The following is a 25748-nucleotide window of genomic DNA, read 5'->3' as shown; positions in this document are numbered from 1 at the left end:
GTTCATGTGCAATTTTCTACTCGACACGTGGTATTTAACATAATCTCGATACCACGTGAAGGCAGCATAAGTGGAAATTGTGCCAAAATGACAAAAGTCAGAAGGAGCTCAAGTAAACTTGAAAGCAGGGAATGAAAGAAAGGTAGGAACGATCACCCGAAATAGGAGAAAACCGAAAGAAACTAAAGTGAAAAAACCAGAAACCCAAGAAAGTGAAAAACAAAGAAAAAAATGTACCTATTTGATCTCTACGCAACTCCATTGCTTTTCCTACCGCACTGCCATGATTGCAGCATGAGACTTCAGCTGATGACGCTCTGCCCACCACAGACTGCATCCTGGCCTCCTGCGGGGCGGCGGCCTGGTGAGAGGTCATGTCAGATTAGTGCTCGCCCTATGTGATATAGGTTAGCGCGCTAGAATGCTACACACACACACTGCAGAAGCATCAAAGCATGTCAGTGTCTATTAAGACAGGTCATCGTACAGCAACGTGACAAGGCGGCCTCAAAGGGGCCGTATTTTTTGACTTGGTATACTGACGTCTGTTATGTGCTGTTAAAATCCGTATTGCAACTGATTACAAGATAAATTGTTATCGATTTTAATGGATCGTTTGGAAGTAAGAGAGGCAAAATGGAGTGCAGGATTTGGCTGTGACCAGCAGAGGCGCTGTTGGTTCACGCCCGCTGTGAAGCAGGAATTTGGAACATGAGCAAATTGACCCGATCCCAATTCAAATGTATATTTTTAAAGCAATTCATTTGTTAATTTTACTGATAATTATAGAGAAATTTGGACTGGTGGCTTTAACTAGTAGATTTTTCCATCACATAAAAATTTATTTTTTGAAACAATCCATAAATAATTTGGACAAAACCAAAATGAGACATACCGTATTCTAGTCATGTCTATGAATCAGCCGTCTTGTTTTCTCTTTCCAGACCACGATCCTGAACACAAAATGGCCGCCAAAGCTACAATCTTTGCCACACTTCCACTTCTAGGTCAGCATCGGCATCTGTCTTGTTTAATTAAACCTTGACAACCAATCAATCAATAACAATTATTAGTTTAGTATCTTATAAACAAATAGTTTTGTCCAGTTTTTCGTTATCTGCCCATTTCCAGCATTGAAATTAGCCAGATTGTAACATCACAATTTAGGCCAATTACATCATTCCGCCCCCAAATTAAGTTTCTGGACCTATGACTTGATTGCTAGGCTGGGTGAAGATCCATTGTTTTCAAGTGACCCACAAATGAATAATTTTACCCAAAGGTTCCCATCCCCACCCAATAAGAACACTGACATGGAGTTCAGAAAAATTCATTAAATTTACATAATACCGCCCCACACCAAGCCCATGATTTTGAAGCTTGGCTTGGCGAGCTGCTATTTTCAAGCAACCACATAGTCTTTGTCAAAGCCAAAAGCTAAGAGCTGCAGGGTAAGAAATACAGATTTGCAACATTAGCTTCTTGTTTGGTGAAGTTGACAAGTTGTCTTTGGGAACAAAAGCCATATTCAGCATTGTTGGCCCCGCCGTAGGTTGGGACGGAAAAATACACCCTGAACGAAAACATGTCAAATTTGTCTTTGTCTTGTTCGTTAGCATTATTTTTGATGTAAACAAACCGTAAACATGTCACATTTTCAGCTGTGGGAAAAACTTACATAAAGTACTCTCCTTTTTTCGGGGTCACATCAATGATAAGCATCCCGACGGCTTTCGGTGTGCATCACGTTACGTGAAAAGTCGTCTTTTTATTGAGCTTTTGCTTGCAACCCGCGTACACAGGTGGAAAACATCACAGTGGAGGGGCGGCGGAGGGGCCAGTCACTTAAGAGCAAAAATATTAGGGAAACCCCCACCCGAAAAATGTCTCGTTTAAAATGCCTACTTATATATATTTATATGTTCACACATGCATGCCTTGCCTGGCTTTAAAAAACATGCAACGTAACAACAGAACGTTCCGCTTGGCGTGTTGAAAATCAAAGAAATAAGCTCATCATGATAAATAGAAGCTATGTACATATAATATATAATATATATAAATATATAGAGAATATTTATATATAAGCCAGGGGTGGGCAAACCTTTCCTCAAGGGCCAGATTTGATTTTTAAAACAGACAACCCCAGAAGAAAAGAACGTTTAAAATAAATAAAAAAAATCATGTATGGGAAAGTTAATTTTTAAAAAATGTTTTTTTAAATTGTATTCATTCATTAATTATACTTAATAAAATGTAAATGTTTTTAAATTAATTGACCATTAACAAACACTTTAAGAATTGCATGTGCATGTAACATTGTTTACTAATTTCATTACATAAATCAACCAATTACTTATTAAAACAAATAATATATTTTATTTGAAATTCTTTATTTTGACAATAAAATAAAAAAATTAGTGTATTATTTTATTTACATTATAAACCAATTATTTAATAAAACAACGATATAAAATATATTAAATGTCATTTTAAATTGTTTATTTAAATGTGTTCATTTTTAAAATAAATTAACCGATTATTAAATGTTTAAAATAATAAAAGGGAGTAAAGGGAGCATTTTAATTTCCCGATTTTAATGGGGAAAATTTTCTCAAAATTTCTACATCATGGAAAAATGTTTGTGGGGGGGGGGGGTGGTGAAAAAATTAAATTTTGCAAAAATAAAATGTAAAAAATAAAACAAAACTTTTTTCATGTCAGGGAGTGTTTAAAATTTGTTGGTCGCAAAAAAATAATTTTCTCATTTTTGGAATATGACTGACATAAAATCACCGGCCCCGTATGTGTCCCCAGGCCCATACTTTGCCCACCCCTAATATAAGCTCTTTTTATAGAAGTGTGCATTTGGCAAAGCTGTTGACTAAATCATCAGAAGTGATGATAAATAACATTTAGATAAGTTAAATAGATTATATAGTTTTACTTTTGTAGGGGTGGGATTAACTCGCTTTTGAGGGGAGAAAGCACCGATTTTTTTTCCTTTTTAATTGGGGTGAGGGAGGGGTTTTGTTGTCCGTTGTCAGCGATCACAAGTAACAGGACCAGTAGATGACGTTGAAGAAGAGGAAGGAGAATGGGAAGAGGGCCCGGGCGTACAGGTCCACGCGCTTGGCGGCTGACGGGATGACGGGCTTAGGGGGCGGCGGCTTCTTGTTGTTCTTGGCCTGCGATTTGCCGCCGCCGCCGGCCGTGTCGATGGGCTTGCCGTAGCAGTCAAAGTTCGACAGCTCAAAGTCCCGCGGGAGCGAGCCCACGATGCTGAAGTCGTTGGTGCGCAGGTCCGACTTGGAGGTGCACACCTTCTTGCAGCGCGTCTCCGCCACCTGCAATGATAAAGTAACTCATGTCAACGTTTGATAACAAATTAGCCAATCAGAACTACAGTGGGCTAACTACATTTTGTCCATTTTTAGTTAAAGCACATCACACATCACTGAAAATACTATGAGTCTATGAAAGGCTTTACATCTGCAGTAGTAAGTTGTTGAAATATTGCTTGATGAAGTCAATTCCAGTGGGCAAAGGGTAGACCCTTGGGGAACTCCATCAATGTACACGTTTGTGGGACTGACATTGTGGCAAGTGAAATTCAGAATGGAATGGATCTGGACATTTTTGTTTGTGGTATTTCTCTACCATCAAGATGTGGACCTCCCTGAAGGCCCGCCGGGTGGACAGCATGTAATCAGAGGAAGCCATTAAACTCATCTGAGCTTCATTAGGTTGATTTGCTCTCGACAAGCATCGCTCATTAAAGCACAATGGAAGTGGTGTAATCCTCCTCAAAGACAACTAAGGTGGACTCCGGAGGAGCATTCGTTTCTATTAGCGCACAATTGGGTGGATGAATGACAAACACATAGTCACACTTGAGTTACATAGAGACTGCGCACGTTTTCTGATAGATTACATTTGACTGTTTTGCATTTAGATTACATCTGAGTCGCTTGTAACTAGTGGTAATTTTGTTAACGAAAACTAAACAAAAATAATTTTGTCAACACATTTTTCACCCGACGAAAACTAGACTAGACTAAAACCCTCATTAATAAACAATAACTGGAATTAAATTTGTATGCATTTTTGTCGACGAGACAAAAATGTACTTCACTTAATAAAAACTGGACTAAAATCTCTGGACATTTTAGTTCGTTCGTGAACAAAAAACAGACGAAAATTATTTAATTTTGTAAAATCCTGTCTCTGCTAATGTCATTGTGCCACAGTCATGTGACACTCCCCCCTTTCAAATCTGCATGGGACAGACAGGAGGTGGATTTACGGTGAACGGTTAAAAAAAGAAGTAAATTATAGTTATAACGTAACATTAATCCAACAGCTATTACGTTCCAACAATAATGTTAATCCGACTGCTAACTTGCTGGCTCACTTACTAGCTCATAGCATGGAGCCATAGTAGCCACTTGTTGATATACTGTAATTGTGTGACAAGTTGTATTTTTCATCAAAAAGATGAGAGAAATTTTTATGTGAAATAGTTTTAGATCCAAAATGTTTAACATTATTGGCTGACAAAAAACACAGGGGTAACATGATTGTCCTGACTAATTTCTTGGACTAAAATGCTAGATTTATAGTCAAAATTAAAAAAATACTAAATAAAAACAGGATAAGTTTGACTATGATAACAACTAAGAAGCTTGATTGAAACTGGACTAAATTAAAAAATGGCGGATAAAATTAACACTACTTGTAACGAAGCCTCATTCCAACATACAAGTTTTGCTTAAAATCGTAACTGTGGATTTAAATTCTTAAAACTGTAACGGTTTATTTGACACCCTTAACAGCTTTGAAACCTTACCTAACATTGTCTTAAACCATTAAATCAATCCACAATTTGAAACTCTGATCCTGACTTAAAAACCCTAATTTAATCTGAACCTTCAATGAAACTCTAACATTAAAACCCTAACCCTGGTTTAAAATCCCAATTTGAAACCCTAACACTTGGTCGAAGCCCAAACCCTGGCTAGAACCCTCACATTTGAAACCCGAAACCCAAAATGTAAACCTTAACTTGAAAAGCTCACAATTGTTTAGAACCTGACCATGTCTTAAAACCCGACTTCAAAATCCTAATTTGATATAGTGACCCTGTCTCGAAAACCAAATTTGAAACTCATTTGGATAGCGGTACGACCAATATGGACGGGTCACTTATGAATGTTGATTGTTTCGATACACAAGACATGTTGTTGTCGGGAGTAACGATTGGGTGGTTGCGGGATACACTGACATGCAAGGTGCTGACATGGAGCGGCGTCCCCCCGGTGCCGTTGACGGTGTTGTTCCTGGCGGCGGCGTTGGCTGCGCCCTTGCCCGCCGCCTTCTCCTTGGATGCCATCTTGGCCTTCTCGGCCTCGATGCGCTTGGGGCTGTTGAGCATGACCTGCACCACGGCGTACTCCACCAACGAAGCGAAGCCGAAAAGCAGGCAGGCGATCAGCCAGATGTCGATGGCCTTCACGTACGACACCTTGGGGAGCTCCGTAGCCAGGGCCGTGCACTCGGAAGACAGCGACAGCACCGACAGGATGCCTTGCAGGCGAAGAAACAAAACACTTGAGATGGCAAATTTTGCTTTGGACTCTTGAAAAATGCAAACCCAAACTTGAAAGATGAATTTGAAACCCAAGCCTAGACTCAAAACCCTCATTTAAAACCCCAATCCTGGTTTGGAGCCCTAGAAACCTAAAACCTAGTTTGAAACTCTCATTTAAAATAGTAACTGTAGTTTGAAAACTTAATTTAAAAATGTTAAAGTTATTCAAAACCCTAAGTCTGAGTTGTGTCCTTAATGTCAACCCAGACCTAAAACCCTAACTTCAAACTCTACGCCAGGCTGGTAACCCAAACCCTTGTTTGGAACACTTGCTACAAATAGTATCCTTGGCTTCAAATTTTGATTTGGCGTAAAAACCCTAGCATGAAAACCAAATTACAAACTGCAAATTTGACTTGAAACCCTAATTACAAATCCTAATGTCCCATATTTACTCTTTTGGTAATTGCAAAGCATTTATTCAGCAGTGTGACCTATGTTTGGAATATGTGGGTTGGGGTCGTCTATGGAGAGAAGAAGCTGCAGTTGCAACACAGGAACTGAAACTTGACAAGATCGCGGCTGGAACATTTTGCGGTTGAACTTTGACTGAAACTTTCCGCGCTGAAGAAAAACTTTTGCATTATTGTCTGCGCTATGAGTCATATCCATGATGATTGTCATGTTGCTGCTATGTGATTCCCCAAACCCTTTAGAGCAGCAATAGGCTATGTAACCAGGGGCTGCCCAATAAAAAGAGGAGATTCGGCGGAATATGCTTTAGAACGAGGAGGAGATTGTAATCTGTGCACATTTCTTTTACGTCCCCTCACGAGCAAAAATAATCCAAGTCTGTTGTCTTCCTTCCTGGTCTGGTGTTTATTGAATGTTCTACGTTGATTGAACCTAACACGGGCTTTAAACCCTACGCTGGCTTGGAACCAACGTTTGAAACCATAACTCTGTCTTGTAACTCTAAGTTGAAATTCCAACCCTTGTTCAAAATCCCCAAATTGACTTGAACCCCCAATATGAAATCAAAATGCTGGCTTCAAACCCTGACCTGAAACTCCAACCCTTGTGTCAAACTATGAGTTCATGAATGTTCCTCTACTAGGATGGCCTCAAATAACCTGCTAACGTATTTGTAGGGGATAGCCCACCAAATTGCAGCACAGCTTGGCATTTTTAACCCCCATTAACCAGAGTCACTCCCCTCCTATTCACAGAATGTTTCTGCTGGGATGCAATAAATACATAGAGTATGAGCACCCCCAAACCCCCCCCCCCCCACACACTCATTACAGGAGCATGTTTTAATCACACTGCAGCTTTTTTTCCGTGTGCTTACAGCAGGTGACTATATTCCCTTGGTGCCCAAATACAACTTTGGACTATTACAACACACACACACACGGCAACAAATGAGAGTGGCGGCACACACCTGAGTGTTGAGTGACCTGCAGTGATCCCATTTAGAGAGGAATGAAGAGTATGCGTCCATGCGGACTGGTGGTGATGATGACATGAGGGAGGTGATGATGGACGACTGCAGGCGGGATGGAGGACACGGATGACAATGCAAGTCATGCACGGCTACATACGCACCTTGGATGAAAACCTTACTTTGAGAGATTTGGAAACCCAATGCCTGGTTTACAACTGGCTTAAACCCCTAATTTGAAAACTTAGCTCAGGCTTGAAATTGTTCTTTGAAATCTTAACCCTGAGTTTGAACACTGGCTTGAAACTCTAAACCCGGCCAGAACTTTTAACTTAAAACGATACACCGTAAACCAAGCTTAAAACTCTCACATGAAACCCTTGACCTGGCTTTAAACCTTAATTTGAACTTCAAAAGTAATCAAAGGGTAAATATTCAAACTGGTATCAGTCTGAAAAATGTGGTATCAAATATCCTATTTGAAACCATAACTGTAGTTTGAAAACAAAAGCTTGGCTAGCAAACCAATTCGAAAACCTAACCATTAACTAAAACCCTAACATTTTGCTTAACTCATTCACTCCCATCCATTTTCACTGAAGCAACCCCCTTCGCTCCCGGCTGTTTTACTGATTTTGACTGATTTTGCAAGGCCCACAGATATATTGTGTTCTATTGCTATAAAAACATGAAACCTACCAAAAGAAAGATTAGAGTCTCTTCTAGGGTGCACCGAACACAATTTTATGACCGATCTTTTAAAAAGTCTGACCTGCCAATCCCGATTTTTGCCGATCTCGATTTATTTCATAACAAGCAGGATACACCTTCAGAGTTCCAATCATATTTTATTCGAAAACATTGAACAATATCTGTGAAATAATACAAACGGGTTGTTTTAACTGCAAATTAAGTAGTTCTCTGAAATAAAAATGAAAAGCTCATTAGTCATCTCAGCAGAAGAGGACAGTGGCTGACTTTTCAGACCTCTGAAAAGAGAGATGAGATCGGTGGAAAAGATCGGTTCATATTTTAAGGATCGGCTGCTCACCGATCTTCCAAAACTAAGGAAATCGGGGCCGATAAATCGGCCGGCCAATCGATCGGTGCACCCCTAGTCTCTTCTTAGATCAGGAAAAAAGTTGTTTGTATCTGTTTCCGTTTTGCAGCAATTAGCATTAGAAGATAGCTAAGTTTCATCATTATTCACAAATCTGTTTAAAACAATGAGGAAAACAGCTTCATGCAACATGGCCCAGGTTGAGCTCTTATACTCTGCTGCCACCTGCTGCTGGCCGTTTTTGTAATAACTACCATTCATCAAACGTCCCTCTTCAGTTCAGAGGCTGCATCAAAGCCTTCTGTATGCTCTAGCATAAAAAAAACATACAAAATGTATAAATGTCTTTGGGAGCATGGTAATATTTAAAATAGAACGCATTTATACGTTTTTGGGAGCAAATTAGTTAAAAACCTAAATGGTCATTCCTTTGATTTAGTTTCGAGTCTGACACTTTTGGAAGCCACCTTATCGTGAATCAAACTCGATAATGTTGCGCTCCAGTTGTTGTTATCTTTTTTTTTCTTTCTTTTTGTTGTTGTTATCTTTTCAAGAATTCACCTGCCCCTGAATGTGTACATAGTCCTTGGCCTGCTTTGCTTTGTGAAGGACTTCAATCCCATTTGTCAAGCACATCTGTTATGTATTGACCGATGGCATCCAGAGGCGTACGTGTGCATGCCTGCTAGATAAAGTCCTTCACGCTGTCCAAGTGATTAATGGCGTGACGGCGGTCGTAAAAAAATATTTTTAAATCAGTGATCTGCCAAAACACACATTACCAGAGTTTTTCCTATTTAGCACACAGTGGGCTTTCGCACCTAACTCTGACCTAACCCTAGCACAAATGTTGCATTTTTGACAAGCTCCAACCTGGGAAAATAGCCGGCTTACCCAACGGCACTCTGGCGGCGCTGGCGTCGGGGTTGATCCAGAAGGACAGCCAGGAGAGCACTACGATGAGCAGCGTGGGCGCGTAGACGCCCATCATGTAGAAGCCCACCTGTCGGCGCAGGGTGAAGATGACCTCCACGCAAGTGTAGTAGCCTGCCGGACCACAAGTGAGAAAATGGAACAAGAACATTTTGTTTAAGGGTTGCGTTCTGACTTTCTGAACAAAAGTATTGAGCTCAATGGGACTGTAATTACATGATTAAGGAAAAAAAATATTTTTACTATAATATAATTACTATTTGAAACACATTCCTTCATTCCAAGCTCTGCCGATTTCTCCCTCGACGCCCTTAAATTATTATTTTTCACTAGTGATTTTGTTCCTCGTAATAAGTGAATTTCCAAGAAGTAGAGGTTGACTGTTCAAAATTATAAATTTTTATTTTATTGGGGGTGGGGGGGGGGTTACACTCTATTAAGCCATTATGAACACCCACCACCACATGGCTCCCACCCACTACTTAACGAATTTAACTTTTAGCATGCAAGATCTAGAATAAACTGACCTGTTGATGGAAGTTTTTCTTTTTAATATTAAAATGGCGTACACCTCAGGTTACAAATGTCACAAATTGGACACAAATGAAAATCCGCAATCGAGTCAATGCACAATACCTGAACCGTGAAAGTAGCGAGGAAACACTGTGTTACTGTTGGTAGCTTCAGAGCAATCATAGTGTGTTTGGTCAAATGCTGGTCACATGACATATGGACGCCATCTTGTTACCCTGCTGAAGTTGGCCAAACTCTCCCTATATACGGCTCTGAGTAGCTTGGTATGTGGACTCCCTCTAGCGGTACGTAAAAGAAAAAACGCCCAAGTACAGTTGAATTGTATTTAACTTTGAGTACACGGCAATTGCAGTTACGCTTTCCAAACTATTGTTTTTGTTGTTGTTTTTTTGTTTTGTTTTTACTTTTTTTAGGCGATCGTTTCATCTAACGTTGAAAAATTAACAGGTCTTTTCGATTAAACAGTACATTTTTGGCATGTTTGATGTAATACATGAGCGCGAATCTCAAATGAGACTTGCGCTCCCGCCCGTTTCAAGCACAGGGCAATCTTTTTGTCTGGCCTTGTTGCCTTGGTAACCCCCATCCAGTGCAATGACAACACAACAGTGGTACCTGTCCCTGAGTAGAACTTGGTGCAGTTGCCGTAGTCTATGTCTTCCTGTCGGATGTCAAACAGAGGCAGGGCGATGGCGTCCATCTGCACGGGGTCCCCCGTCTGCCACATGAATTGCAGGTCGTCCGTTGTGTAGCCGACTGGATTGACAAACAAAATGTTCGCCTGAAGTAGATGGGAATGGCTTTGAAGGTTATGTTGTTTTTTTTTACACTCACAGCTTTCCAGTTGCATTTTACACCTCTGGGTGTCCATGGGGAACAACGTCAGGTCTAGCGGACAAGACAGCGTGACGGACAACCTGCGGGTTGGAGGAAGACATTTTTAATGCCGTCTCATTTGCGCCTAAGCAGGGGACTCATTTGTGAGAGATTAATAGCCAGCATATTCTAGATCAACAAACTATGAAATTACAGCCGCACATGATTACAACCTGTCTGCAGACGCCTCGGGGAAATTATCCGACTACCTTATTGCTTTACTTTTAGATTTTGCAAGGGTAATTGTGCACTATCACACAGTCAAGTCGACTCACTCGTCAAATAGATCTGATACAAAAAATTATCATTAACTCTGCAAGCAGTGAAAAATGGGCCCCCTTGTATTATGGAAAATCCTCAAAATGCTCGTTTAAGGCTGTGTTCTACTCACTTTGGGCAAAAAAGTGCTGGAATCATGTGGGTAGGAGTTTGCCAAAGTGCGCACCCTGGAATTCACCAATAATTGCTGCTTCAAACTAAAAATAAAATTAAATTAAATAAAAAGCCAATTTAATATGCAATTTCAGGTTCTTGAGACTTTTTCCATGTACTGTTAAGAATGTAACAATAACGGCAATATCGTGATATTGCGATATTAAAACTGCCACAATATCGTCACAATGTTAACTCATTCACTCCCAGTCATTTTCACTGAAGCAACCGCCTTTGCTCCCGTCTGTTCTACTGGATTTTGACTGATTTTGTAAGGCCCACAGAATATTTTATTCTATTGCTATAAAACATGGAACCTACCAAGAGTGTCTCCTTTTTCATCGGGAACAAAAGTATATTTCTATCTGTTTCCGTTTTACAGCAATTAGCATTAGAATATAGCTAAGTTTCATCATTATTCACAAATCTGCTTGGCCCTGGTTGCCACCTGCTGGCTGGTTTTGTAATAACTACCATTGCTTCAACCGCTGCATCAAAGCCTTTTGTATGCTCTAGCATAAAAAGAAAAAAACGTTATTTTTTTTTAAACGTACGTCCTTGGAACACTTAACCCATTTTTAAAAAAAAAACTTATAAATACGTCCTTGGGACACTTAAAACGTTTAAAATAGAACGTATTTTTACGTGTTTGGGAGCAAATGAGTTAAAGGCAGCATATCTGTTAAAAAAAGTCAGGTTGCTTTCCATTGCTGCAGTTCTCTGGTGGCTAGTTTGTTTGTGCAATTAAATTTTGACAAGTGATGTTTTGGTCCTTCTATGTTTAAAACCCACGCTAATGGTCAGATGAAGGGGAACGTAATATGATTGTGAAACGAGTAATATTAAGCGTTATTAGAGATTTTAGGTTGTTTATATGCATTGCTGTTATGGACAAAAGCACAATATTGTGTGTTTTTTTTTTCTTTGAGATAATTTTTTTACAATATTGTGACCTCTTTTTTTTTTTTTTTTTTTTTTTTTAAATCGGCAACCTCCCCACAATATCGTGACCTTCATATTGTGATATCGTATCGTTTGGATATGGTTGCATCCCTCCGTCCTGTTATGAAAGAAACATCTAGAAATTTCCCATCCATCAGCAATTCTAACTATTGAAGTGAAATACCTCATACTGATGAGCACGTCACCGTTGCGGAAGATGAAGAGGAGGATGTTCTCCTGCGTGACGTCGTGGAAGTTGGCGCTCTTCTCGTTGGCAAAGAACAGGTCGGGCTTCCACAGGCATTTGAACATCTTGGGGTCCACCGTTAGCGAGTCCGACTTGAAGTCCTGCGGCAGTTTGAGCCGCGGGTCGTTCCAGCGCTGCCGTAGGAAGATGTTGATTCGGTAGTCCTGCGGATTAGTTCAAGTAACTGCTGGTTATTTCGACTGTGCAAGATGGCGGTTGTCATAACAATGAGCAATAAACAAAGAGCAGTGGATTTGTCTGCATTTTTTGTTATTATTATTTATAGTCACTGTCTTCATTTCAACTGCGTCAAGTGTCGGTTATCATAAATAACTGACAGGAGGACACGTGCGTTTCAAACTGTGTTCACCGCGGCAACAGTTGCCTACATGTGTTCTTCATGGAAGCACACATAGGTTATCTGATGTTCTGGAACCCTACACAAACATGCACACGCACACGCACACGCACACACACACACACACACACACACACGCTGCTGACTTCATAGAAGCCCTGCAGCTGCTCACCAGACGGCCTCTTCACGTGCACACCCATAACCCCTAACAAGCTGGACTAACTGGGTTCTGTCCTTCCTGCTGGGGGCCAGTGCGACGACCAGGGGAACACACACACACGCACGCACATACATACACAGATTAGGACGACAATCTGCTCTTCTACTCATGTTTGGCCCATTGGAATGATGGTGAATTGATTGAAAGTGACAGGAGCTCTAAACACACAAGACCTTCTTGGACCTCTCAAGGCTGTTTCGACCTCCCGCGGATGCAACAAGATGGAGTATTGTGCGTATTGCGCCACCTGTTGCTTTGGCATGAACTTGACAGGCTGGATGCACAATCATAAAAAATTTGGACCAGGGAGTCATGTTTTTCTTTGATGTGTGTTTAGCGATTTTTGTTTTTTTTATACTCTGATGAATTTCACCTGCTCCATCCAAGTCATCCGGCGGAGATTTTTAGCTCTTTCAGCCAATCACTTTCTCTGGTGCACTTGCGTCCCAGCTGTCTCTCATCGCCCAAATTAATCTGTTTAGTTCATTGGCTTGTCAGGACTTTGTTGTGGTGCGCTTGTTGTAAGTAGTGTCATTTCTGTTTTTTTTAGAGAGAAAACAGGGAATAAAGAATACTTTGTTTCGACATAAGGCCGTTACACAAAACCGCTTCAAAGCGTGCAGTCAGCGTGCCAATACTGTAAGTATGTTTCTCCTTTAGTTAGATTTCAAAGGCATGCTGTCATTTCTTCAGGTCCACTCAGGGGCTGCTCTGACACACCTTTCGCCTTTGTAGAAAGGAGCAAGCCGTGGAAGTCAATCTTTTCTTTGGCTCAGAGTCAAGCTTGCCTTCTGGAGGGATTTAACACAGCCAGCAAATCGCAAAATTGAGCCAGTGTAAAAGAAAAACAACTGCCACAGCGTCGAATTAGTCATCCTCGGAGCGAAAAATAGATGTGCTAACGGCAGCATTGGGTGAATGATGGGAAGAGGCTTGTCGTGACATTTGCAGGCCCAGCAGAGGGATACGAGGGGAGGATGCAAATTGCACATTTTGAGGGTTTCGGACTCTTTTTCTTTAACTGCATTTTCCCCCTTTTGAAGGGAGCTGTAAAAGAAATGAGACGTCGCCTACTGCATGAGTGTTTTCTGCAATGTCGCTGTCACAGTTGCAGCAGTATCCCCATGGATAAATGTCCCAACCCCCTGTTGTCATGGAAACGAAAGCCTATAAAGTACAGTAGTGCCTTGCGATATGAGGTAAATTTGTTCCATGACCATATAAACGGAAGTTGGCGAATACCAGTTCTTTTAAAATCAGCAGATATTTTTTTTATTTGCCATTCAACAACCCCCCCCAAAAAAAAGATCCAGAAAAAAAAAAAGAATGTGCTAATAAGGGCAAATTTTAAACAAAACAAAAATTTATTTCCTGATTGTGATTTCCAACGTTTTAGCTGTAAATGTTAGGGGACCAAAAATAAGTAATTTTATCCATTGCATTTTTAGTTTTTTATATATATATATATATATATATATATATATATATATATATATACATACTTTTTTGGGGGGGACAATGTTATTGTATATTAATGTTTTTGTTTTTTTAAATACATCACACATTACTCAAAAAAAGTTGAAATTTCAGGCTGTATCTAAAATGCATTACAACCTTTACAGGGGCACTTAACACCTTCTCTTAACTTTTGAATGCAGATGTCCAACATTTCAGCACTTTTTGCACAGCTTGCTGTTCTCTAAAAAGGGGCTGAACAGCAAAATTCACAACAGGTGTGAGATCCACAAATGGGTTAAATCAAGGTCAATTTATGTTTACCTTTAACAGTTATAATCCATTTCAGGTTCATCCCAAAAGTCTAATAATATCCTTAACTTTTTGTGAGCAGCATATGTCAACTAAGACCTTGCTTGGTTGTTTCCTGCGCTGTCCTTGAGTCCCATCCCTTCATTAGTATTCAAAGTGTGCTTCCTTTATCACAAATTAAGCCATCCAATGAGCAATGGCGTGAGAATTTGCCCTCACACTCTTTTTCAGGCCCGACTGACTGAAATATGGCTTGTCAAGGTAAACGCTCACCATGGTCGTCTCTTGGATGGAGCCGAAGCTGTTGATGAAAATGTTCACTCGGTCTTCCACCGGGATTCCTGCGTTTGAAACAAAAGATGGCATGAGTGAGGTCATGTGTTTTGCTTTTAGATACATTCTAGTAGCGTCAACCTGATCAAAGCAGGAGGATTTTTATAAGCTTCGGTCAAAGGAATGCACACTTTTTGGAGAGATCATGACACGCTGCTAATGGATGACTTTGGGGGGTCACTCTGGAATGGAGAGCAGATGTTTCGCTCGCGGAGGCGGTCGATTAGGCTGGCGGAAGCGCGGGCCCGCCGACTACTCTTGCCAAGGACCCCGAGGACGGAAAGTATCTGTGGATCGACCCCAAGATGACTGCTGAGGACATCAGTCAAACGTTCGTGGCAGGAGGCTGAATGTTTATCGTACCGAACGCTGCAAAAAGTGTGCAAACTTGTGCCGAGTTTTTTGACGGATACGATTTACTAAATTAAAAGGCTTCTTCCTCCAAACATAGTCTGGTAATTGTTTTGAGATGGCTTAAAGCAACACTAAGGAACTTTCAATTTACATTGGTTATGGCGGCGCCATATGGACAAAAGTGGTATTGTTATGCCTGAAGGAAGACCACATTTCCCATGAGGACAAGCGTCATTTTTTAGCTCACGCCAACAAGTGAAATCCGGGCCAATGTTAATCCTTGACTGTCCTTTCATCTGGTTAGCTTCCCTTTTACTTTTTTGTTTCCTCAGACTAAACGTTTCCATTGTTTTGCAGCTTCTGCCAGGAAAGCAGTAATTGTGCGTTAACAGTCAAATTGACTTCCGGCTTTGTAATGAATGGAGAAAGGAGGAAGTGATGTATGCCATGAAGCAGTCAGCACATTTGTAGTTTTTTTGTGCGGCAGTGTTCCTACAATCCTCCTTAAAGTTGCTTAGTGCCAATAAAAATGATACAGACCCCCTCGAGCCATGACAATGGTACCATTCAACTAGTTTTAAGTCGATGTTTCATTGAAGAGTTATGAAAATATTTTATTACGGTTGAAAAGTTCCTTAGTGCTATTTTGAACAGTTCAACTGATGTATCGGTGGCGAGGAACATCTACTTTAGTCATCATACGTCAGATACCAAAATCAATAGGGATGTAATTGCACCAACATAGGATAATTTTGCCCGTGAGTTGGCTTTCCAATAGTAATGGATTGAGAGGGGTCAAGGAACAGAAATGTACTTATTAAATTACTCTGGGGAATTTTGGAACTACAACATTAATAAGAACAATTGCACTCTGTAATATTGTAAAAAACATCCAGTGATGGTTCAATTCAGTAGAATGTCAGGAAATGAAACTGCGTTGGCCACATTTTTACTTTGATTCAGTGGACATTGGGCAGCTCCTCATGGTGTGCCTGCCTTGGCCACCTGAGGGCAGCCATTTAGTGTATAGGGAATAATAACACATTACAATAAACTATGACAATTGGAGAAAGAATTGCCCCCCCCCCCCCTCCAAAAAAAACAACCTATGATTAAACGAGCAAAAATGCGACAACCAGTTTGACTGATTGTCATCGACCATTTTGAACACGGACGACCTCAATACAGTTTCACTCGAACACAGCAGCTTGCCAATCTGAGACATGTCGGAACACTTGAGCTCTCCCGGATGTGCGCACGGAGTGAAGACGAATCCAGAAGAAGACGCTCCGAGCAGTTGTTGTGAAATTAGCCTGACACCGGCAATCCGGCGGCCTTCGTAAAAGCCAGACAGACAGATGGCGGCGATGAAGAGGCATTCGGACTTACCTTTGAAGTTGGGCCGTATTCTGGGATCGTAGCTGATCAGTAACCTGTTCAAGATGTTACTGGTGGAATTGGCAGGCACGCGAGCCAGATCCTCGGATGACAGTTGCCTGCAAACAAAAAAAGAAAGAAAGAGAGCATCGGGCCGTCACATTGCAGCTCTCCACTCTGATTCAATTAGGACTTCAGGAGTGACTACCGATGGTGGATTCCATTAGCGTCTGGCTGAAATGGGACCACCCAAACAATTGAAACGGACATAAATTGACACGATCTGTCCTTCAGCCTAAGAGAACGTCTGAATCACTTCAAAAGGCGAAAATCAAAGCATCTACCATGTATATTAAATCATGTCCATATTAATTTTGAATGTATTGTATACAAAGAGATGAGTATCTAAAGTGCATGCCCACCAATTAAGTGCTAAATAAACAAATCAACTTATAGATATTATTTTAACATCTCTGTTTCCCATAAATTAACAAGAAAATAGAATTTTAAAGGCCAAATTTTGTCGTATTTTACTATTTTTGTTGAAATCGTTAACATGAATTTAAAAGTAAGTATTTTTTTACATTTATGAAATACCTGACTTATTGCACTTTAAGACAATTCAGAATCTTCTTAATTGATATTTACGATTATTGAATTAGAATTATGAAAACATTTTCATCTCATCCATGGTGATGTCAATATTTGTGTAACACTTAAGTGATTATAACACGTGTTATTTTCATTAATAAATAAATAATTTAACCAATTTAATAACCAAAATTTAATTTGGAATGTAATGTTTGTGGAGTTTTTTTGTTTTGTTACATCCTTGTTATTTAAGAAGAATTGATGTTCCATAATTAATCAATATCGAACTAAATTAAGTGAATTGAATTGGACAAAAATCAAAATCTAATTGAACTGAACTCTTGTGAATTGAAATCTAATCGATTGAAGAAATTTGAATTGATACTCAGCCCTAGTCGTCACAGTAATGCAAATATGGTTTTACCCCCTTGAAAAAAAATGACTTTTTCTTGAACAACTTATTTCTTTAAAAAAATGACTTTTAACCATGTATTCCCAGTGTTCCTGAAGTATAACTTTTTTTTTAATATATATTATTCTCAATGTATAAACTTTTGTCTCTAATGCAAAACATTTTCTTTGAAAATAGACAAATATGGTTCTCGAGATATTACTTTTTTCCTAAGAAATATACTTTTTTTAATCAATTAGACTTTTTAAATTGAAAATATGACTTTTTCTCAAAATATAGTGTTTTTCTCTCCAAATTACTTTTTTGAAAAATATTTAAAAAATTCAGCAGAGGGGGTTGTCTCATTTGCATGAAACAGGACCACCTTATGGGAGTGCACCAGGCTATACAAACAGGGTAACTTGTCACATGGTAAAACACATGGGAGCTGTTATATTTATTTTAAAAAAAAGGAAGCTTAATATGCATTATTTAATCTGTATTTCCTCATGAATATATAATGTACATGCAGAAGACAAATGAGTATGGGGAATAGAATAACCATCTTCTGAGTCACTTGATCTGATTGATTGTCTGATCTCTGCTTATCAAGAATCTACACCCCCAAAAAATATTTTCCTTATGTAGCTAGCCGCCGCAGCAACATATAAAGAGAGTGTTTGGGATGTTTAGATGGCGGGGGCGGAGAGGCAGCAGAAGCAGGTCTGGCAATAGAGCAGAGAAGAGAAAGCCTCCCCCCGTGGGTGGCAATGAAAGCTCCTGCCAAAGAATCTCCCCCCCCCCCCTCTCCAAGCACTTTACATGTCATTATATAAACGTTATCCCGCACAGAAAATCGGTGTGAGCGCTCTGCAGGAATGTTGTGCACTGTGTGCGCGCGCGTTCTTGCCATGATCAAAGTAAAACACATAATTCCCGCCCGATAAACCTCCCCAGTTTTTTCTCATCCTCGCTCTTTTAACAAGCACTGCAGCTAAAGTGGAACCAAGTGGCTCCACAAAAGACGTGAAGCATGTCATAAAGCTTACACTACATTTGTTACCATTTAAGGCAGCTTTTCAATATACCGTATATACAGTATACAGTACATATAGACATTTATACTTGTGATTACACCACGGGGCCTGTTGGGACATCGATGAGCCATTTGCTGCTTTAGTTGGTTAAACAAAATTAGTCAAACTCTCTCGTCACACTTCATTTCGGGGCTCTTTGGAAGACAACTTTCACTTGGTGGAAATTTCAAGTCATGTCAGGAATGTGAACGTGTAGTGTATTATTTTGTTTTCTTTTAAATGCACTGTAAGACTTTCTCGTAACTTCTTCCGCTAATAACCAAGGCTAAATTTGGATCCTCTCAGTCATACAAAACTCATTTCTCACTTGAGCTGTCACTTCGACATAATTCCTCGACACCAAAGTGCACCTTTCCTATTAGACGCCATCTTGTGGGATCTTTGGATGTTACAGAAAGATGAAATGTGACTAGGTGTTGGACTTGGAGTTAGTAAATGCCTGGGCATAGGTGCCATTTTGTGAATAGTAAACCGCAAATATGTAGGAATTACTGTGGCACATTAACTCAACATATATAGTGACATACTGGTAAAATTTAATTTAATATATTACTTTTCCTTAAAATTGCATGAAGTTACTAGCAACTTTGTATTCATATAATTTCTAATTTCTTGTCGCCTTGAGTGCAGATATCTTAAAATAAGACTAGTATTGGCACCGATACCGATACCTGGTATCAGTAGTCACCCATCATAGTAAGGATGATACCACCTCTTACTCAATTTCACACCAATGGTGCAAGTTTTATGTTGCTGTTGTGTTTCCTTGTTGTACTTACGACGGGCAGTAAACCTGCTTCCCTTTCTTCTTGCCCTTTTTGGTTCCCTTCTCTTTGGCAGATGCCCCCTGGAAGTAAACGCACAGGACAAGGAGGAAGACCACCAGCTTCTTCTTGACGCCCATCCTGTGAGTCGAGTGGAGCCTGGAAGAGTATGCAAATACTAATTAGAACACTTTAAAACCATCGTAAGGATGCTCTGGCCTTAAGTAGGTAGAGATGTCAAGATGGAGGACAAATCACACAGTGACATGACACCCCCCCCCCCCCACACACACACACACACACAAAAAAAAATGGCTGCCAAAAACGGGCATAGTATAGGTTTGAAATGCAGAAAAATATGTATCAAAATGCGAATTGGACCAAAAACAACCACTTTTTGGCACCCAAGCTTACTGGTAGAATAACAAAATGGGCGGGACTAGGAGCAGTGCATTATGTTGATTGGTCAATGGTGAACTGTCACTTCCAGAATGTGAAGAAAGGAAAAATAAAAAGCAAAGCTTCTTGATTAGATTGATCAACCAAATGGGAAATTGTGTAAAAATAAATTTAAAAAAATATTATTATTATTATTATTATTATTAATAATAATAATAGTGATACTATAATATTAGTTATTATATATTATACTGTATTATTATTAATAATAATAATAATAATAATAATAATACAATGTTGTGACTATTACTTTGAAAGTCAACCAAACCATCCTGTTGGACGGAAACGCAGCTTCTAAATTGTACCTATTGTTAAAAATTGCTCTTTTTGGGCCTAGCAATCATCCAAAAATGTAAATAAATCAAAGTGACACTCCCCAGGCGTAAACGCAATCAATTTGAGTACCTTGACTGATTCACGATTCCGTCCTCGTCGGAGCAATGTGACCTCCAAACGGGGGCACCTCAAATTAGCGCCCATTTAGCGGCGCAGTCAAGTGCACGACTTCCATCACATGCGAAGCCATCATCAATACAATTTGATCGTGTGTGTTTACCGTACAGCCAACCCGTGGCCCCCCGTGCGAGAGAATACAAACACAGCATATCTATTAAGAGGCAGTTCATGTACGCAGCAATAGGAGTCATAAATCAACCGTATGATGCAGTCGTCGCCGTAACAATACAGGGATGTCGCAGCCAAACTTGCATCCCGCGCATTAACGATCACAGTTTATTGTCCAGACGGACTCTCTTGGCCCAGACCTCCTCACCCGCTCCTTGCTGCTCGTTCATCATCATATTCATAAGTAGACGTCGTCGCCATTGCCCAGTACACAGCTTGTAACTCCACCTTGCCGAGGTCAATGCTGCATCATTAATTAGGACAGGAGTGGGATCTGTCCTTCGACTGAACTCAAACCTTGGTATATCAGAATGTAAAAAAATATATCTTCATTGGCCCATGAAGTAGTTTTGTTTTTGCTTCAATTGAGATCTGTATCTGTGAGTATACCGGGTGGCTATACAGTACTTGTATGCACCAATGTTACAAACCTGCCTATTCTATAAAAGCAATCCTGTATTTCTTTTTACTTAGTTAATTTTGTAGTTAACACAAACAGGTAGCATGGCGTCGATATTCCTACTCGTTTGGGTTCTTCTTTGGCTCTCAGTGTTCCGACTGAGACACCACATAACTGAAATGAAAAAGTGTGTCAAGACTGTTAGAAATATTGCAGTTGAATGTTAAAAAAAAAATTCAGTAATGACCATTTGTGTTTGTAATTTAACCTTTATTTATCCAGATAATGCAATTGTGAACCGATTCCGATTTCCAATGCTCAACTGGAATGTTACTCTAAAAGATGGTAGAGAGAAACATGCGCTATATCCAAGCAAAGGTTGTTTCTGAACAATTGGTTGAAATAAAATGCAATAAGAAGAAATAAAAAAGCAATTTCGAGCACTCACTAGTTGTCATAAATCTGTCCAAAGAAATAAGTGTGCCCCTACTGTACATTCTTACAAAGCTCCAATTGTTATTATCGCTATACAAAACCTCAGTTCATAGGATTGAAGGAGACATACGATTCCCCACAAATAATTGAATTAATTAATGACAAATGTAGCAGCCCTGATATTGACTACTAGATAATTTCCCACATGGTCAACAACACTCAAGAGCGCCTCAGTAACAGGCAGTATTCCATTCAGGCTTTCAATTAAGAAACAATTACAGCTTTATTGTCAACGTATGCCAATGGCGGTAAGGGAGTGCACTTCATAGGAGAAAGAAGGAAAAAAAAACGCTGTTGACAAATCATTAAAACGTGGCTGGACATGCCTTCAAGCCTGCGAACCAACCAGAAATCTTTTACAAGTGACTTTGCCTCTGGCTGAAGTCGTCTCTCTGCGACCAATGAACAAGATCGCCCTCGTTCTGTTTGATCACGTCAGTGTTTATAGAGCCGACTGTGTCACACGGAGTGGCAGAGTCGGACAGACAAGCATGAGTTGTATCAAGTCCCCAAGGACAATACTGTGCTGTAGATAACACGTGAGAATAGAGCGACTGAAAATAATAATTAATGGGCATTTGCAATCCTCTCTGTCCTGCCTCTAATTGGGGATCATTTGGATGAATTTTCTAGAAGGAATCTGCCAAAGTGCAATCTGACTTCCTGTTTAATTTTGAGGTTTTTTTTGTGAGTCCTGTTATGATAGGTAGGACCAACCAGCAATGATAGATGGGCCCTTGCACCCCCATTTTTATGGTGAATCCTCAAAATGATTATCAAATTTGGATGCAATGCTGTGCCTACATTATACAGCCTAGGCAAAAAAGCTTCTTTTTTTTTTTTTTTGTATTGTCCATCTGTGTAGGATACCTGCTTCTGATTTAGGCTTATTTGAGCAAATCCCCTATTAGGAGTTAGTCTAGCCCTGGAATTCCCTCAAAACAGTGACATCAATCCAAAATGTCAGGAAAAACAGTATTAACTTGCCAAGAATTGTCAAAATGATCCTCAAACTTTGAGGTGCACATAAGATCGAATTTTGACTCGATCTGTGACACTAGTGTCAGAGGATAATTTTGTTCTTCATGAACAAGCTTCTCAGTTTAGCCTCAATCATCTTGCTCTCATACCAATTGGGTCTCATTTAGTCCAATTACCTAGTCCAATTTTACCAAAGTACGAGGTCAAAATGGCTGCTTCAGAGCAAAATGGTTAATTTCAGGTATGGATGTTTGATACCACTTCTTTTTTTTTTGTTAAGACCTATACCAGTATGAGTATTCACTCTTTGAGTACCACGCACCAATACCATTATTAGTTTATAAACATAAAATTTAATTTAACAAAATGACCAATTTTTTTTATTTATTTTTTTTAAATACCTTTCAGACGCACATGATCGCAATGTTTCCCACAGATTTGAAATCTACTTGGGTGGGTGGACAACAGTGGGCGGTAGGAGGGGGATGGAGGGGTCTCAGTCCTGTTACTACGTCTCCTCTAACCTCACGATCCACAAAGTGATGGCGAACTAACATTGCATGCGTTATATCTGGTCGCGCCAATTTTTTAAAAAATTTATATATATATATATATATATATATATATATATACACACAGACACTTTCAATACATTTTCATGAAAATTTCTTGGGTGGTGGCCAGTTTACTTGGGTGGCCCACCAAAGTATTAACATGGTGTGGGAAACACTGAATCGCCGATGTGTCAAACTGCTGCTGAGGAGAACTTAAGCGATGTCAGATTTTTTTTTTTTTTTGCCTAGAGTGTTAGTTGCTGGTATCAACAGCCTCTATGAGTACCCAATACCTTAAAATAATATATACAGTACATAGGCCCAATACTGATACCTGGTATCTCTACTCGCCCTTCCCTAATTTCAGGCATGAGTCCTTGACAATTTTTCATGTCCTGTTATGATCAACCACCATATTAAATGTCGATCTGTAAAGCTTGTGTCAGAGTCTCACTTTTTCTACTTACTTAGTACATTTTTGAGCAATTGAACATAGCCCCGCGAAAGACATGAAACAAGGACACATGCACTAACACACACACAAAATATTTTTACGGCATGTTTATACCCCGAAAAACGCAAATGAGTCATTAGTTCAGGTGTCGATGGTAATTATGTAGATCAACCTATCAATTTTCTATCAGCTTGTCCTAATTAGGTGGAGCACAAGCCAGTTGATTTTGAGCAACAACTTTGAAGCAAAATGTGCTTACCACTCAACCTCCATGCTGCCTATGAAGTACACATTTTGGACCATTGTTTTCAGTGTATTTGCAGTTTAAAATGTTTATATAGATAATTATTTAAAAAATAATAATAATAATTAACTTTGGACCTTGGCGCAGGTCAGCTCGCATGTGCTATTCTAGCAAGGCCACATAGCTCTTGAATTTGCTTGTGCAAATGTACCTAATGTCATGACTAGCTTGGGTACATATAAACAAACGAAAACCACCATTTGAAGCTCATCCATGCAACAGAGGCTGCTGCATTGGAGAGCAAACAGCGACCACCATGTTGGGGAGGGACCGGAGTGAAGAGGGGGGATGCCTTCACACGCAAACACGTACACAAGGAGCCCCCCTCCCTCCCTAAAATGGCGGCCAGCACACGTCACGAACCTAAACATTACGAGCATCACGTCAAAACGTTTAGTCTGATTCGTCACCTGTCAGACGTTCGTCGAAAAACTCCCCTCCGGACCGACCGGAGAAAGCTAGCTGGGGCTAATTGTCGTTAACGGCGCCTTCCCGACCAGCCGCTGCCGCTTCTTTCCATCCTCCTTCCCCCGGGGGGGCCTTTAAAGCGTCCTTCTTTGGCGAGCTGTTGTCTTTAAAGGAGAGTCACATCATCGCTCCCATGCGGCATCTTGGCTGCGGTACCTCTGTGCTGTTGTTTGGGTTGTTGTTGTTTTTTTTGGAGGGGTGGAGAGATTTCGGATGCTCACGGAAGCCCAAGATGGAGGTTCGCTGGATGGTTCGCGCGCGCGCACCTGTCATGCAACATGCGCAGTAGCAGCTGCGCAGAAAGCCTCGTCCCATCAGCACCAAGGAGAGAGAACGCGCCTCTAGCCCCGCCCCCTGCTGCTTTTCCCGCTGCTGTGAAGCGATCACGTGACTCGCTGTGGTCGGACGCACTCCGCGGATGCTTCAGGCGTATGTCGGTAGCTTAAAATATACTGTTGTGGATTCCGTGGGGAAAGGACATTCATTGGATCGTACATAATGCATTCATTGGTGTGTTCATGTGGATTTGATATATACGTTGGACTTTGACATATAAGGACGTTTGGAACAGTCACTCAGGTGTTTTGTGAGAGAGTGTTGTGTTTTCAACTTGTGCCTGAAGGCAACACCTGAATACAGTAGAAAGATCAGTCGTGGGCAAATGTTTGTGCTCAAGGGCCACAATTGTATTAATTAAAATAAAGAAAGAAAGAAAGAAAGAAAGAAAGAAAGAAAGAAAGAAAGAAAAGAAAAACATGTTAGATTGTTAAAAATATATGTCACCAGAGGTATTTTACATTTATTTAATGTTTTTATTAACTTGAGATTTTTAATGCGGTCAAACATTATTATTATTATTTTTTTATACATTTAAACTAACACATTCCAGGAAATAAAATAATTGCTCATTTAATTAACAAATATTACAGGAGTCTTGATACTAGTAATTATAAATGCTCAACAGATCATTTTAAAGAATAGAGTGCATCATATTTGCCTATATTTATTCTATCTATAGATACTGTGGTTTAAACTGATATTTACTCTTACTTTGTAAGTGCAATATAATATTTCTTGGACACATAGTGATCAATTTGATTTGTATTTCAAATCAACTGGATTGTGCCTCTGACTGAGTGAATTTGTAAGTATTTAGAGTGCTTCACTTTGTATTAGAGTTAGTATTTTTCGTAAATCTGCAAAATTTGGGAAAAAACGGTTATGTTGTCACCACGAGGTGTGTTGTGTATAAAATTTTGAGGGGAAATAAATGAAAAACTGAATAGATATAAGACAATCATTTGGTCATATGACTTCAGCCATTTTGTGTTGGTAGTCACAGATCAATAGATTTTTTTTTACTTCATATTTTGGCAATTTATTAAAAAAAAGACATTTTCCATCTTAAGTCCCCTCTAAGATTTTCTTTAAAGACAATTAGGTTTCTTTCGGAGAAGTGCGCAAATCCATGAACGATTAAATACCAACGGTTTAAATTAAGGGCTGCCAGAGGAGCCGCAATGACTATTGATTTGCTCCTTGGCCTCAGCAGCATCACGTGGTCAATCAATCGAGTTCTTGCTGTGACCAAAGAAGAAAAAAAGTCAGAAGCTCTGAAACCCTGAAAGTTTTACCACAACAAACCATAAATTAGTGTCTTGGTTAAACATTAACAATCAATAAATAATAAATCACACAA

At 39.8% G+C, this 25748-nt stretch overlaps 1 protein-coding gene across 1 annotated transcript; it reads right to left on the bottom strand.

The window, feature by feature from the left end:
* Window positions 1-1731: 1731 nt before the first annotated feature.
* glrbb (glycine receptor, beta b) lies at window positions 1732-24345 on the bottom strand. Its single transcript, XM_086085113.1, has 10 exons — window positions 23992-24345; window positions 19326-19469; window positions 16480-16586; window positions 14677-14744; window positions 11996-12222; window positions 10396-10478; window positions 10177-10317; window positions 8989-9141; window positions 5285-5586; window positions 1732-3347 (listed from the first exon to the last, which is right to left on the bottom strand). Exons 2-10 carry the CDS (start codon window positions 19448-19450, stop codon window positions 3051-3053), a joined length of 1503 nt encoding a protein of 500 aa, XP_085941239.1. The 5' UTR covers window positions 19451-19469; window positions 23992-24345; the 3' UTR covers window positions 1732-3050.
* Window positions 24346-25748: the final 1403 nt, after the last annotated feature.

This window comes from Leptonotus elevatus, chromosome 9 (genome assembly GCF_054856555.1).
Source record: "Leptonotus elevatus isolate MCC_2025b chromosome 9, RoL_Lele_1.0, whole genome shotgun sequence".
NCBI classification, from domain to species: domain Eukaryota; kingdom Metazoa; phylum Chordata; class Actinopteri; order Syngnathiformes; family Syngnathidae; genus Leptonotus; species Leptonotus elevatus.
The sequence above is the reverse complement of the archived record's forward strand: the minus strand, read 5'-3'. Positions and strand labels throughout refer to the sequence as shown.